The sequence below is a fragment of the Mytilus edulis genome, chromosome 1, assembly GCF_963676685.1.
Source record: "Mytilus edulis chromosome 1, xbMytEdul2.2, whole genome shotgun sequence".
In the NCBI taxonomy this organism is placed as follows: Eukaryota; Metazoa; Mollusca; class Bivalvia; order Mytilida; family Mytilidae; genus Mytilus; species Mytilus edulis.
This window is the reverse complement of record NC_092344.1, coordinates 116,065,156-116,080,634: the sequence shown is the minus strand read 5'-3', so window position 1 is coordinate 116,080,634 and position 15,479 is coordinate 116,065,156. Positions and strand designations below refer to the sequence as shown.

General features: G+C 32.0%; 1 protein-coding gene across 1 annotated transcript; it reads left to right on the top strand.

Moving 5' to 3' along the window:
• Window positions 1–978: 978 nt before the first annotated feature.
• Window positions 979–2,349, top strand: LOC139520470 (forkhead box protein D3-A-like). Its single transcript, XM_071313119.1, has one exon. It carries the CDS (start codon window positions 1,103–1,105, stop codon window positions 2,219–2,221), a length of 1,119 nt encoding a protein of 372 aa, XP_071169220.1. The 5' UTR covers window positions 979–1,102; the 3' UTR covers window positions 2,222–2,349.
• The last annotated feature ends 13,130 nt before the right edge of the window (window positions 2,350–15,479 follow it).

Below are 15,479 nucleotides of genomic sequence, written 5' to 3'. Positions count from 1 at the left end.
TATGATAGGGGGTAAAAGAATACAAGAGTCACATAAATATTGACACGTTTTAATTTTATAACACTCAACCTGCAGGTGCTTGATGGTCTGTTGAAAACTATTTTAAGAGAAAAATAATGTCAATATTTAATTTTATATTGAAATGTTACACTCAAAATTTTGATGACAATTGTTATATTTATGAATATTCAAAATAATATTCTTGAGTTAATAAATGAAAATCCTCCATGAATGTTTAAATTTTGGTCAAGTGTGTTCAGTTTAAGATACCGGCATTTTAACCTCAGCAATCATGAACCCTTTCATATTGAAAACAGAAAAAATAGTTTCAACATATATAATAAATGGTGACGCAACTAACTTTCAAATATCTAGAACATGTTATTGCCATAGAGACGAAACATAAAACATCTTAAACATTGGAAAGAAAGAAAATGTATTCTACATCGTACTTTATTTTTCTAATACATGTCCAGTAAATGAAGAGATCAGTCGCAATATTGTATTTGTTAAGAACATCTTGCTACAAAAGAACTTTATACAGCATAAGATAAATTGTATTCCCAATAGAGGACCCATTATATAGGCATAATCAGTACATAGATTTTCACACAATTGCAATAGACAATACACAAGAAAATAATTTAAAAAAAAAATAGGAATACAATTGAAATATTTATATATTTCGTTTCAACAGAAAGGGAAATTTGTTCAAAAATACAATAATACACAAGGAACTCTTTTTTTTGTTTGTTTCAAAATTAGTGTGCTCTTTTTTCTACAGTTATTAAAACATTTTCATAATATTTCAACAGACTTATTGATCCTGCATCTTCTTAAAATAAATTACCTTAAAAATGACAAGATTAACCAAGTGGGATGTAACAGTAAATCTGTAGTCTCCGCCCACTTTACACAATCTAACGTTTAAATGGCCGTGATTGGCACCTTCAAGTTCGAATTTCTATAATATTTACAAACATTATAAAACAGTTGTGGTGGTCAATCGCACGTCATTTAAATAATTATTATAATAGGTGCCTCTTAACTGTACTGTTTTCACACCTTTTACGACACTCTATGAAGTCGGGTTCTGTGTGATATGAAACTTGCAATGGAGAACAATGCACATCATTCTACAGACAAACTTGATAACCAAAGTTATTTAAATGATGAAAAGACATGTTGGCAGTCTGGTGGAATAGAAAGTGAAGAAGAAGATATTGATATAGAAGATATAGAGGACATAGAGGAATGTGCGGGACATTCTGATTGTGTTTCCGAGGGACAAAGTTCAGAACTAATTAAAACTGAGGGAAATTTGGAAAGTACCGCAGAGAAAAGTTTAACAAATGTAAATAAAAAACGTTCAAATCTTGTGAAACCACCGTATTCTTATATAGCCTTAATAACAATGGCAGTACTCCAGTCACCTCGCAAAAGACTAACTCTCTCAGGAATATGTGAATTTATAATGAACAGATTTCCGTATTTCAGAGAAAAATTCCCAGCATGGCAAAACAGCATTCGACATAATCTGTCATTGAACGATTGTTTCATCAAAATTCCCCGTGAACCTGGAAACCCGGGAAAGGGAAACTACTGGACATTAGATCCAAGATCGGAAGATATGTTTGACAATGGAAGTTTTCTTCGAAGACGCAAACGATTTAAGAGGTCCTATCCGGATATGATGCACCAGCCTACTGCATTTGGTGCTGAACAGTACTTTCACCATCACCATCATCATCCTGGAATATTCCAATCAGCCCATCCAGCAATGATCGGGGCAGGGATAGCTTATCCATACCTTTCACCATTAATGACATCACAATTACCATTCCTTACTCAGGAGATGAACAATCGAGCTCACCTTCCTGCTATATCATTACCAAGACCCTTAGTAAATATATCGTCTAGTCCTAGTCCAACAACATCAACATCAGCAAAACCAGGATTCTCTATAGACAGTATTATAGGTAACACTGACAATAAAAACACTGAAGCAACTAGCACGTCGAGACCGTCTTCTGTAGTGCTTTCTCCGACGTCCGCATTGGCCCAGTTTAGAACAAGTGAATTAGACGTTGCTTCGAGGGTTAATGCAAATGCAGCTATACTTGCGCAATTTCAAGCTGCTATACCACACGTTAACTCACTAGACATTGAAAAATACAGACAATATTTACAAATGTACGGACTAAGTGGATGGTCGCGATAGTGCAATAATTTTTATTTGTGTAAGTAAACATTGTTATTTATTATTGTCATTCCCTGTGTTGAGACCAAAGATTATTCATTGTTCGTTTAAGTGCTTATATTTAAAGATAATAAAATATTCATGTTGTATTTATTTTGCTTTTTTTTCAATTCTGTTTAAATGAATTGAGAAGTAAATATTTGACAGATTAAATAAATTTTTAATCACGCTTTTTTTGTCCCAGATTATCCTCTATTTTATTCAAGTGGATTAAAATTACTAAATCAAATATGTATTGTTAGGAAATACTTGTATTGAGACTGTTCTTATTTCTCTTTAGTTTATATGACTTGCATCAATATGTGAGAAGTTTCAGTAAACAAAGATAAAATTATTCTTTCAATTTATTTTGTTATAAAATATATCATTTTAACAGGATAATATTTATAAAACAAACATTGAAAATTACCAATGATTTAAAAAATAATAATATCTTGTTATACTATTAAAATAAGTCTTGAAAAGTGTAGATTTTTTAGATAAGATTACATGAATATAAATAGTTCACACTTGAGTATCCAGGATTAGAACATATTAACGAATTATAGGTGGAAAATCTGTTGACTTTGATTTTAAATAGTTTATTTATTTACCTATATATTAGACCCTTTTCTTTCTTTCGAAAACCACAATTTGCTAAATAAATAAAATAGTAAAATGTTTGCAAATTTATGATAACGATACAAACTTATCAAATAGATTCCATTCTATTAATGTAAGTATTTTTTTCTTTCAAAATCTATCAATTTTAACCTTCCTCCATTTTCTTTTACATTGGTCTTTGGGAATTGATACCGCTATGTATAATTTTAAAATGGGAAATAAATTATCAAAGTGCAAAGGTTTTAATGTTTTTGTCTCATTCTTTATTAAAGTTATTAAAAGGTTTTAAGATATATATAAAAACTTTTATTTTTCAAGACAATCTTCGAGTTTATGTTCAGTTACTTCAATTTAATTCCACTAGAACGACCCTGTGAAAATGTAGAAAATATGTATTCATTATTTAATGAAGATCACTTAATGTACTGTTGTTCGAATGCCCTTATTTAATTTTATCAACGTGATTCCCTCCTTAATTTTTCTAGTGTTAGTTTTGTATTTTAGATGAATTTTGATGATTTTTATACTACGGTACAAAGTTAACTAGTTAAGACTCGTATGTAAAATATTACAGATAGGTCAAATTAGGGCGAGCAAGACAGGGTAAGAACACACATTCGTCATCGCCTCTCCTACACTGAAACGAAAACGATAGGTAAATAGTTTGGAAAATAAGAACATTTTATAAAACATTTGAGTTAACATACAAATCAGACAACTTGTGTTGATATAAGAGAGAGCGAAAGATACCAAAGGGATATATTCAAACTCATAAGTCGAAATCAAATTGACAATGCCATGGCAAAAATCGCCGTCATATAGCTTTTTTTGTGCAGATGATCAATCAAACCATGGCAAATGCACTGTCCCAGGGTTAGGGGGAGGGTTGGGATCCCCCTTACATGTTTAACCCCGCCACATTATTTATATATATGCCTGTCCCAAGTCAGGAGCCTGTATTTCAGTGGTTGTCGTTTGTTTATGTGTTACATATTTGTTTTTCGTTCTTTTTTTTTTACATAAATAAGGCCGTTAGTTTTCTCGTTTGAATTGTTTTACATTGTCTTATCGGGGCATATTATAGCTGACTATACGGTATGAGTTTTGCTCATTGTTGAAGGCCGTACGGTGACTTATAGTTGTTAATGTCTGTGTCATTTTGGTCTTTTGTGGATAGTTGTCTCATTGGCAATCATACCACATCTTCTTCTTTTTTTTTATAGCATATGTTATTATTAATTATTTGAAATTATGTTGAATATATTTATTTGAAATGATGCGGAATATACTTTTTGAAATGATGAGGAATACTCATACATTAAAAAATAAGAATATGAATATTTAGTATTCCGATCAAGGGCCCTTGATGATGGGCATCATGTTATGTACACATAAAACAATACATCATGATTTGTAACAGAAAAAAAAAGTTCAGACAGATGTTATTCTCTCCATTCTATAAAAATCACATAAAATTATTTAATGAGACAAAACAAATCTTCAATTGGCAAAGATAACTCAACACAGTGACAAGTTTCAAACCAAAATTTCAGTATATTTCAGTTAAAAACAGAAAACTTTTTATAATTCTTATGCCACCCTTCTCGTCTTTGGTGCATACATGAATTATGAATTACATATCCTATATATATATACCAGAGACATTTAATGTCTCTCTCTCTCCATACTCCAAATATTGATACTTGATATTCGGAACTATGAATACAAACTTTCCGTTCAAGCATTTACAAAAAGAAGAAAGAAAAAAAGATTCAGCTTTTTTATGTTCCGTTTGTATCACACTTTTCTGATTCCCTTCAACTTTCCTCATACATGTTACGGATGAGACCAAGTCTAGTATCATTCATAAGTATTACGTTGTGAACGGTTATGGGTGAGATCAATTAGTCTAGAGCATCATATAAGTTTAACATTATTCGTGAGGCCAAAGCTAGTACCATCATACCAAATAGAACGTTAGTTTATATAAATGTCGCAACTTATACACGAACAAAAAACTTATAAAAATATGACTGCCTTTTTTTAAATATCAACTTGACGAGAAAAAAAATGGTTTAAACACATACATACTGGCAATTTTAGGTAACTAAGCATGAAAATATAAAAAAAAATCTTGAGTCGACATGCAAACTTTTTGGCACTACAACATTATATGAAGCAGTGTAAGTTTATCGGATATTTCCGCAATAAAAATAGAATAACCGCATCTATAGATTAAGTATAAAAAGTATCTATCTATTTATCTATATATCAACATGTATATGTTACAGTAAATAGGTGAAATTAGGAATTACATGTAATTACTAAACACTTCAGTAAATACCTGTAATTACTAGCCAATTTAGTAATTACATGTATTTACTAGTTGTTTCAGTGATTACTGGTAATCACTGATTTTTTTTGTCATTTTTACAGCTATTTACTAACTTGATGTTTTTGTTTTAAAATTAAAAACATAATTCAAGATACCAAATAAGAAAGTAAAGGGGTAGGGATTTTAACGGCGCTAACTTAAGGATGTAGGAATATAATGCACATCCAAAGTGCATACTCTTTAGTGTTTGTGAATTGAAACTGGAAAATGGTTGTTTTATAGCTTTTGAAACTCCGTAAATATATGTATGCAAGACAATGATATCTATCCAAAATCAAACTAAAATCTCCATCATGCACTGTGGTTCAAAACTTTAAAAAAAACTTTCTCCAAATATCCTGGATTTCTACCAAACTTAGACAGAAGCTAAATGTTTATGATCATAAAATAATATCCAAAAGTAAAGTTTGAAAAAAAAATCCTTTTTTTCGTATATATATATTTTACTTATAAATGGACTAGTTTTGTCCCAGTTAACATTACATACACTCTGTAGTTAGATTTTATAAACCATCCTGGATTTTTACCCAATTTTGACTGAAGCTTCTTACAGTACTAGTCAACAGATAGTATCTAGAGGAAAATTTTAATATTTTTTCCTCATTTTTGTTGAGCCTGCGATTAACAGCAAAAGTAACCGAGACTATTTGTTCTGCAAAAACCCTTACAATTTTAATAGCTTAAAACATCGATAACCCATCTCCAGCTAGGGGTTGATTTAAAGGTCACATGAATACGTATTCAATGAGGTCCAAATATTCACTTGCAAGTGCACAACTCATCAATCTTGTTTCTCAGCTAATTTAACAAAATAAAACCAGAATGGCTGCTAACAGTGAATTATAATTTTACAATATCATTTTTATAAATGATTTAACAACAAAAAAAAGATATTTTTTTTATATATCTCGAAGCTAATGCACATAACAGTTCATTCCAGTTCTTAACCTACATAACGTTATCTTATCTTTATAAGGTAATAAGTCTAAATATTCTTCAAATTCAAAGCGTTCTTTAAAAAGTTAAGACATAATGCTTTGGGAGAATTTTCCATTTCTGATTTCCATGTCTTCTGAAGTTGGTCAAAAATTATCTGTATAACATGTATAATGCTCAACTTAAACCATTTTGGATTAAAACTAAAGTTACTCTGATTTAACCAAATATTTGAAAGTCCATATTTATTCAAGATATTTTTTATACATATTAACCATTCAAAATTTTAAGAGTACTAACTGATCTTCTAGTTAGTATTACACAGCTAAAACAATGTTGTATTACTATTATGGTCAGGTGATCAAAAGTTATGGTTGTGTTAGCAGTCAGTAAATAGGTGTAAATATTCATTTTAAATTTAGTAATTACTGGTAATAACTGGGCTGTTTAAGGAATTACTTGTATTAACTAAGTGCATCGGGAATTACCTGTAATTCCTAAATTTTAGTAATTACATGTAATTCCTAATTTCACCTATTTACTGTAACATATATACCTACTAACATGATGTAAAGAGTATTATATATACCCTAATTATATATTTGCAGTCAAATAAGCATTACATATTTGCCACTGTACGTTAAGTCGATCAGTCAACTACACTGCATTAAAAAGACAAAACATGCTGTTGATACCGTGCCACGGAAGTAAACATGTGGAGATATATAATAAAACACACAACATCTACCTATTCCATATATCATATCATGATGGGGTAACTTTGCACGGAAACTCGTTTGTTTAGCTTGGTCGACTTCCTATATATATACTGGCACTTCTTATCTTCATTCTGTTCTGGGTGTCTTTTATTCGTTTTCTCTCGTTTTTATCTGTCATTTATTCTGTTTCGTTTAGTTGTATGCTTAGTTTCATTTTAGGCTGGTTTTTTTTATTTATTTATTTCGTCTGATCGAATTTCTTTAATGCAAATTCGTAGTAAATTGTTTTCTGTTTACTGATTTGTTTTCTTCGTTTTATTTAGAATATTTTTCGAAACATCTTTGTCGATATTTAAAATAAAATAATTTATGTATGTGTCGCCTTCCCTCATGAGAACGAAGGTTATGGAAATTAATAGATAAGATGCATAATTTCATGACACGCAATTACTATGCAAAAACGAATGCGAAGAAACACCGCTTTCACTACTGTTTTACATCTCCAATTCAAATTGAGGCCCCCAGCTTTTATACTTTACTTTGGCATAAATGAAATGACTTCTTTTCAATTATAGTTTCTATTTTACAAATGGATATACATTTATGGTTACAATAAATGAAGCAATAGGGTTAGCATCCTATGGTTACAGTATTATCTCAAACATAGAACCAACAACCGACTTTGTTCATTTACAACATAGCAGAAATTCATTTCGTTTAACATAAATTTCAACCGATATTGAATATAAAACCCATGATTGTAAACATATTACTTCGGCCATAATTTTGATATTTCAATCAATTGAGAACGTTACAATCTTGGGTAAATATTTTTCAAGCTATAGTTTATGAAGGTTTATGATAGCTATACAAGATTTCCTAGTGTATAAATCAGTGGTGTAATTTGCTCACAATGACACTAGAAAAGGCAGTAAAGGTTAGTGTTTGTTTGTCCAAGTATTGAAATGTTGTTTTGAAGTAGGGTATTTATGCATTATAGTCCGTAACACCTTGGAGATAGTTAATAACAGCCTGTCACCGATACATTTGATGTTGATTTGTTGCTTATATTAGAAATGAAAATAAATAATGATTGGTTTGTAATGAGAGAAAGCTAATGGCAGTTTGTGTACATATATACTTCACATCAAAGTTATAAACATAGCACAGTCTTTATGGTAGAATAAAAGATATTTTAAATGAAATTTGTTGAAACATTTATTGTTTTACAAGCGCAATGACTTGTAAATGTTACACGCCTTTGTTTGGAACACTAAGTCAGCTTTTTTTCTGTCTGTGAAGTTGACCAATTTCTTTATGATAAAAAATTGAAGCAAATGATTTTTATAAAGCAGAAACTGCCTACATATATAAGAGAGGCGCAAAAGATACCAGATGGACAGTCAACTCATAGATAGAAAATAAACTGACAACGCCATGGCTAAACAATAAAAAGACAAACAGATAAATAATAGTACACAAGGTATAACATAGCAAACTAAAGACTAAGCAACACGAACCCCAACTCAAACTTGGGGTGATCTCATGTGCTCCGGAAGGGTAAACAGATCCTGCTCCACGTGTGGCACCCGTCGTGTATATGTTTTACATACTCCTGTGCTATTGTAAAGCCGATGGTGTATTGTGTTCAGTGCATTTACTTAATTTATTTTTTATTGCTCGTTTTTCTTTGTGCCTATATTATTGCACTGAATTATATCTATCAAAATTGGGACTGCAGAATATTGATAAATATGTTTAGCCCTACTGAATGTTAAGTCAGGTCCCCGGTCTATGGATGTTTTGTTATCTATATCCGTACTAACATTAGTTTTGTTATCAATAAATAAAAACAAAACTATTCCTTTTCCTATTTATATAGATGAAAATTTACGGTCCTACATTCTGTAGATATTAATACTTTGGCATTGAGCAAGCTCATGTTTTTCTCGCGCGCGCGAGTTCTTTTTTCCTCTTTACATTTACCGCGGTAATTCATTTGATATGAACGAATCTGTATATAGTATCATTATAAGAAACACGATTTATTTCGTAGTTTTAATTGGTGTCCAACTAGCTTTCAATAACTGCAAGGTCTCTCAAGTCGGATCTTTGTGTCGTCTTTTTGTTTAATTTATTTACAGCTCGCTGTATATATAGTCGTCTTACAGTATACTCATTTTCTAATTTTATCTCATTACACATGCAGTTGAACTGATTATGAAAAAACTCGACAGACATGTTTGAAATAACCAGTGTATCAACAACAAAATAACCTACCACTTGTATGTGTAAAAAAGTGTAAATAAAATAATCCCTTGAATTTGACAATTGTATTAGAAAGGACATCCACTTTATATTGGGAATCAGTGGTGATAATTGTCTCATTGCCAATCATAAGTTATATCCACTTATTTGTATATTGTATTGCATTGCATTTTTTCTCTATTGATCTAAAATATATCTTTTATCTTTCTAATAAAATTGAGAATGGAAATGGGGAATGTGCCAAAGAGACAACAACCCGACCATAGAAAAAAACAACAGCAGAAGGTCACCAACAGGTCTTCAATGTAGCGAGAAATTCCCGCACCCGGAGGCGTCCTTCAACTGGCCCCTAAACAAATATTTACTAGTTCAGTGATAATGAACGCCATACTAATTTTCAAATTGTACACAAGAAACTAAAATTAAAATAATACAAGACTAACAAAGGCCAGAGGCTCCTGACTTGGGACAGGCGCAAAAAATGCGGCGGGGTTAAACATGTTTGTGAGATCTCAACCCTCCCCCTACACCTCTAGCCAATGTAGAAAAGTAAACGTATAACAATACGCACATTAAAATTCAGTTCAAGAGAAGTCCGAGTCTGATGTCAGAAGATGTAACCAAAGAAAATAAACAAAATGACATTAATACATAAATAACAAGAATGTGTCCAAAGTACACGGATGCCCCACTCAATCATTGTCCATGTTCCATGGACCGTGAAATAGGGTAAAAATCTAATTTGGCATTAAAATTAGAAAGATCATATCATAAGTAACAATTGTACCAAGTTATAAGTTGATTGGACTTCAGCTTCATCAAAAACTACCTTGACCAAAAACTTTAACCTGAAACTCCCTCTTTCATTTTCTATGTTCAATGGACCGTGAAATTGGGGTCAAAAGTCTAATTTGGCTTTAAAATTAGAAAGATCATATCATAAGCAACAATTGTACCAAGTTATAAGTTGATTGGACTTAAGCTTCTTCAAAAACTACCTTGACCAAAAACTTTACCCTGAAACTCCCTCTTTCATTTTCAATGTCAAATGGACCGTGAAATTGGGGTCAAAAGTATAATTTGGCTTTAAAATTAGAAAGATCATATCATAAGCAACAAGTGTACCAAGTTATAAGTTGATTGGACTTCAGCTTCATCAAAAACTACCTTGACCAAAAACTTTAACCTGAAGCAGGACGAACGAACGAACGAAAGGACGGACGGACGGACGAACGAACGAACGGAGCCACAGACCAGAAAACATAATGCCCCTCTACTATCGTAGGTGGGGCATAACAACAGACTACTAGCAGTTAACTGACATGCCAGCTCCAGACTTCAATTAAACTGACTGAAAGAAGCACCGTTCTTTTTTTATTTCTTGTTTCTATAAAATATTTTAGTGACATGGTTACTAAAGCTTGTATAAACATGATTAAGGGTTAAACTTTGATTGGTTAACTTCTGTTGATGGTTATATATACTAGAATGCTGTGAAACGTTATGTGAATCTGTTACTGTGGTACTGGACAGTATACAGTTAGTTCCTATATATACGCGTATATGTATAATCTATTTAAGGAATGACTGTAATATTTTTTCTGTCTATGAAGAAATAACATAAAAAATGTGGTGCACACTGAATAATCCGCGTAGCGGGTTAAGTCTGCACCACATTTTTTATGTTATTTCGAATAGACAGAAAAAAATATAACAGTCATTTCTTTTAATTTAATCAAGTTCTAAATTCCATTTTAAATCGAAGTAAACCATGAAAAAACGTTGATGACGTCACGGTCACATGCATGCCAAAATTATGTCTATTAGCTGATAACAAAATTACGTCAGCCAATCAGAAGACGCGTTACATCCAAAATTAAATTATTTCAATATATATTTGCAATGATGAGGGAAAGCGCTATATAATATAAATATATAGTAGTGTATACATGCAAGTGCAGTTCTTATGGTTTTCTCAAAATTCCTTTATGATAAGTTTCTAACGGAAGACGTCTCTGATATGATATATCCACCGAAATAAATATTACAGAATTTGATCCTGTCGGCTCGAAATGGTTTATATTAATTAACATTACTTTTACAAATAGTGACACCTTCCTATATCTATATCTGTTCCAATAGGAATAGATATTATAGCATTTCTTATAATAAAGTGGCCTTCTTTTACTTTAGGGGTCCCAAACCATATAGAGCTATACTAAACTCTCATTAACCTCAAACCTTAACCTACCACATACCTAAGCCTAACACTAGCCCTAACCCTAAAACCTAACCCTAACCTAACACATCTCCTAACATAATCATAACCATGAATAAACTCTTACTCTAAAGTTTAGGGACCCCCAAAGTAAAAGAAGGCAAATAAAGTTCCCTATAGGATTTTTTTTTATTAAGGTACAAGATACTGGATATACTGTTTCTAAAGCAGTCTTGGAAAACGTCTGCATTCTTTTAAATGTCAAAGAGAAAGGCGAAAGATACCAAAGGTATACTGATAAGTCAAAAATAAACTTACAACTCCATGGTAAAAACAGAAAGAAAAAAATGTACAGATATTATATATCTATATATACAAACCACAACATATAAAACTACAGACTGAGCAACTAGCGCCAAAATTTAGAAAAACAAATGATGAGTATAGATACACCGAGTACTACAAACTTTTACAAGGAATGACGACCTCAAACAGATAAAGCCCCAGTCACGCTGTCACGTTTTACAACGTTGTAAATGGCTGCCAAGTTTCAACTACGTTTTGAATAAAAAATGTCCCCTTATTTTGAAAGCTAGGTTTTACTAGGTTTGTGCTACGTTCTTATCACGTTTTGCTACGGATGAGTACGTGTAGCCCAACGTTTCCACCACGCATTGCTGCATTTCGATACGTAGTAAGCACGTTTTGTTACGTTCCGCTAAGCTTTGATACGTATTTACTAGGTTTCTACTTTGTTTCAATTTTCGCTACGTTTGTTGTTGAATTTTGAAAACATACGGGACTACGTTTCAATACGTTTCGATACGCTTCGTTACGTAAATTCCCGTTTCGCTGTACGCTTTCAAAACGTAGTAAAACGTAGCTCTTGAGACGTGACAGTGTGACTGGGGCTTAATTAGATGGCTAATATAAAAAAAGATTGATTGATTGATTGTTGGTTGCTTCTCATCTAGTGGCAAATATTTCATGCATATCCAGGACGAGAACAAGTTCACAATAAATACTATAGGTAGGTCTTGAAATAAAACAGGCCATCTGGGATGATGGTCGGGGAAATTTGGACTGCCACTGAAAAATGAGGGTATATTGGATAGGGACAGAAATTTTGCCTTGCAACAGGCCACCTACGGACCCCTCAAAGAGTTGTTGCAAGGTTTCTTAACGTGCAAAGAGCGTGGCACATTCTATACACGAGGCATCGGATTTAACGTCCCCAATCTGACCGGACGTGACTGCGAACTTGATACATCCCGCGCAGCCAAACGGACGCCCCACATCGGCAAACGATTTACTGCCGGTCGGAAGAAGACCAAGTGACCATATTTCTATCCCCCAGTCACCCTTGGGGGATATAAAAAAGAAGATGTGGTATGATTGCCAATGAGACAACTGTTCACAAGAGACCAAAATGACACAGAAATTAACAACTATAGGTCACCGTACGGCCTTCGACAATGAGCATAGCCCGTACCCCATATATATATATATAGTCAGCTATAAAAGGCACCGAAATAATAATGTTAAACAATTCAAGCTTGAAAACTAGCGGCCTTATTTATATAAAAAAAAATGAAAGAAAAGATTATATTGATATATATTGGGATCTTTAAACCTTCAAACAGAACGAAATACGCCAAAAATAGCAAATGATAAGTTTAGACATATTGTGAGCTAAAATACAAATGTACCAAAGCTTAACAATATCCGTTTCTTTTTAACAATAATTTAATTTTGGAAGTAACGCGTCTTCTGATTGGCTGACGTTATTTTGTTATCAGCCCATAGGCATAATTTAGTCATGTGACCGTGACGTCGTCAACATTTTTTCATGGTTTTCTACGGTTTAAAATGGAATTTAGAATTAAATTATAAGAAATGACTGTAATATTTTTTCTGTCTATTCGAAATAACATAAAAAATGAGGTGCATACTGTTAAATAACCCGCTACGCGGGTTATTCAGTGTGCACCAAATTTTTTATGTTATTTCTTCATAGACAGAAAAAATATTGCAGTCATTCCTTAATTAAATTCGAAAATAGACTATTTTATCATGTTTATCTTTTTATCCCATTTATTGTTAGATAGATTGCTGGATTGTCGTTATAATTAATATTTATTTGTTTGTTATGGAATCTAAACAGTCAAACTCCCATTTCTATTTTTTGACACACAAAGGACTTTGCAATAGTTCTGAACATGAGTATGTTGTTTATAAACATAAAATGCCTATGACATCTCCCGGGGACACTCACTGAAGTTCTACAAGTACTACTCCATAGTGTTGTCACATTTAATGCATAGAGTTAAGTGAACTGTGTAATTTGAAAATGCTTGGAGAAAGGAGATGACTTAAAAAGTTTGTCATCTTAAGAGTTGTTTGATTTTAAAACATTATTGTAAAGAAACCTCATATGATAATGAAGACAGATAAACGAGGATTATGTGGCGATACTCATTGTTATGGTTAAGTACTGTGACAATTTAATAAGAGAGAAGACAGAAAAATTCAAAGTTATCATGACAAAAAGGTATTAATATTGTCAAGTAGTTATTTCTTAAATAAGGAAGTTCGTATTAGTAAATAAAATGATTTGATGACATTAATACATGTTCCTGCATACATATGTGGCGTACAATACTAAAGGTTGTTCTCGTGATCGTAACGGAGCAAAGCATACATATGTGGCGTACAATACTAAAGGTTGTTCTCGTGATCGTAACGGAGCAAAGCATACATATGTGGCGTACAATACTAAAGGTTGTTCTCGTGATCGTAACGGAGCAACATTTATTGGGTTTGGCTTATTGTTGAAGTCCGTACGGTGACCCATATACATAGTTGTTAATTTATGTTTCATTTGATCCGAAGCTCTAGGCAATCATACCAAATTTTTATTTTTTTTATTTTGATATAAACAAAAATATTTATAAACATATAAAGGAAAATGAGGACAAGCGCATTTCTTAACACAAACTGTCTAGGCATCGGACGTACGCAATTTGCTACACTATTTGCATGTATATATTCTTATGGATTATCGTCTGTCAATTTGTTCATATAGCAAGCATATAATTGAAATATCTTCACACTTTTAATGCAAATCAAAACTTATTCGTTCTAAAGTTAATAACATGAATTCCGTTAACTACGATGAACCAAGTTGGGCGTTTAAGGTGCTTGTTTGCATTCCTGTTTTTTTTCACCAAAATTTGCATTCGAGCGATAAGGTAAAGGTAGTGTTAGAAACAAGTCAATTGCGTGCATCAAAATGAATTTTAAATTATTATTGGTGAGCCTCTTGTCCATTTTAATACTTTTCGTTATGTTTTATAGTACTCGTAGCTCAACAACCATTAAGTGTGTGTTTATTCGTTATTTTTTAATATTTTTATTGAAAAAAAAACCGAGGGATGAATCATTGACTTTCATAGTTCCCATGCACATCTAAGACAAAAATAATAATTTATAACATCATATGAAAACTGTTATCATTCTTGTATTGGTGTAAAGTCAACAGTCATCTTTTCTCGCAATTTTCGTATCTTTATTGTGTTTATTCTAAATGTCATAAAGTTTTTCTTCAAAAGTTTAAAATCAAAGTTCTTATACAATCTGTCACTGTCTAAATAATGAATATGAACATATAAAGAAAAACTAGGTTTAGCACTCTGTTTTAATATGTGAAGATATTAACATCCTAAATTGTAAACTTTGATAATGGTATTTGTTTAAATCACACTTGGGATGTGCAATAAAATTTGGTTATAAAGATAAAATGAGTGAAGACGTTCATAAAATTATAACAATGTTTACCTGCCAGGAGTGCCAAAGGTGTTGAATGTGATAATATATACTTAAAAACAAAGGTAATATATACCCCATTGTTGGTCAGGTTTTATGTGGTTTTGTACTTTAGTTTACAGAGCTGATATGAATGTACTAAGATTCCATCAAGTCTCTCTACTAAAGATATTAAAGAATAAAACGAGATGCGACTCTTATATAAACTCTAAGGACAGCAACTAACAAAGCAATAAAATAAAAAAAAAAGGAAAA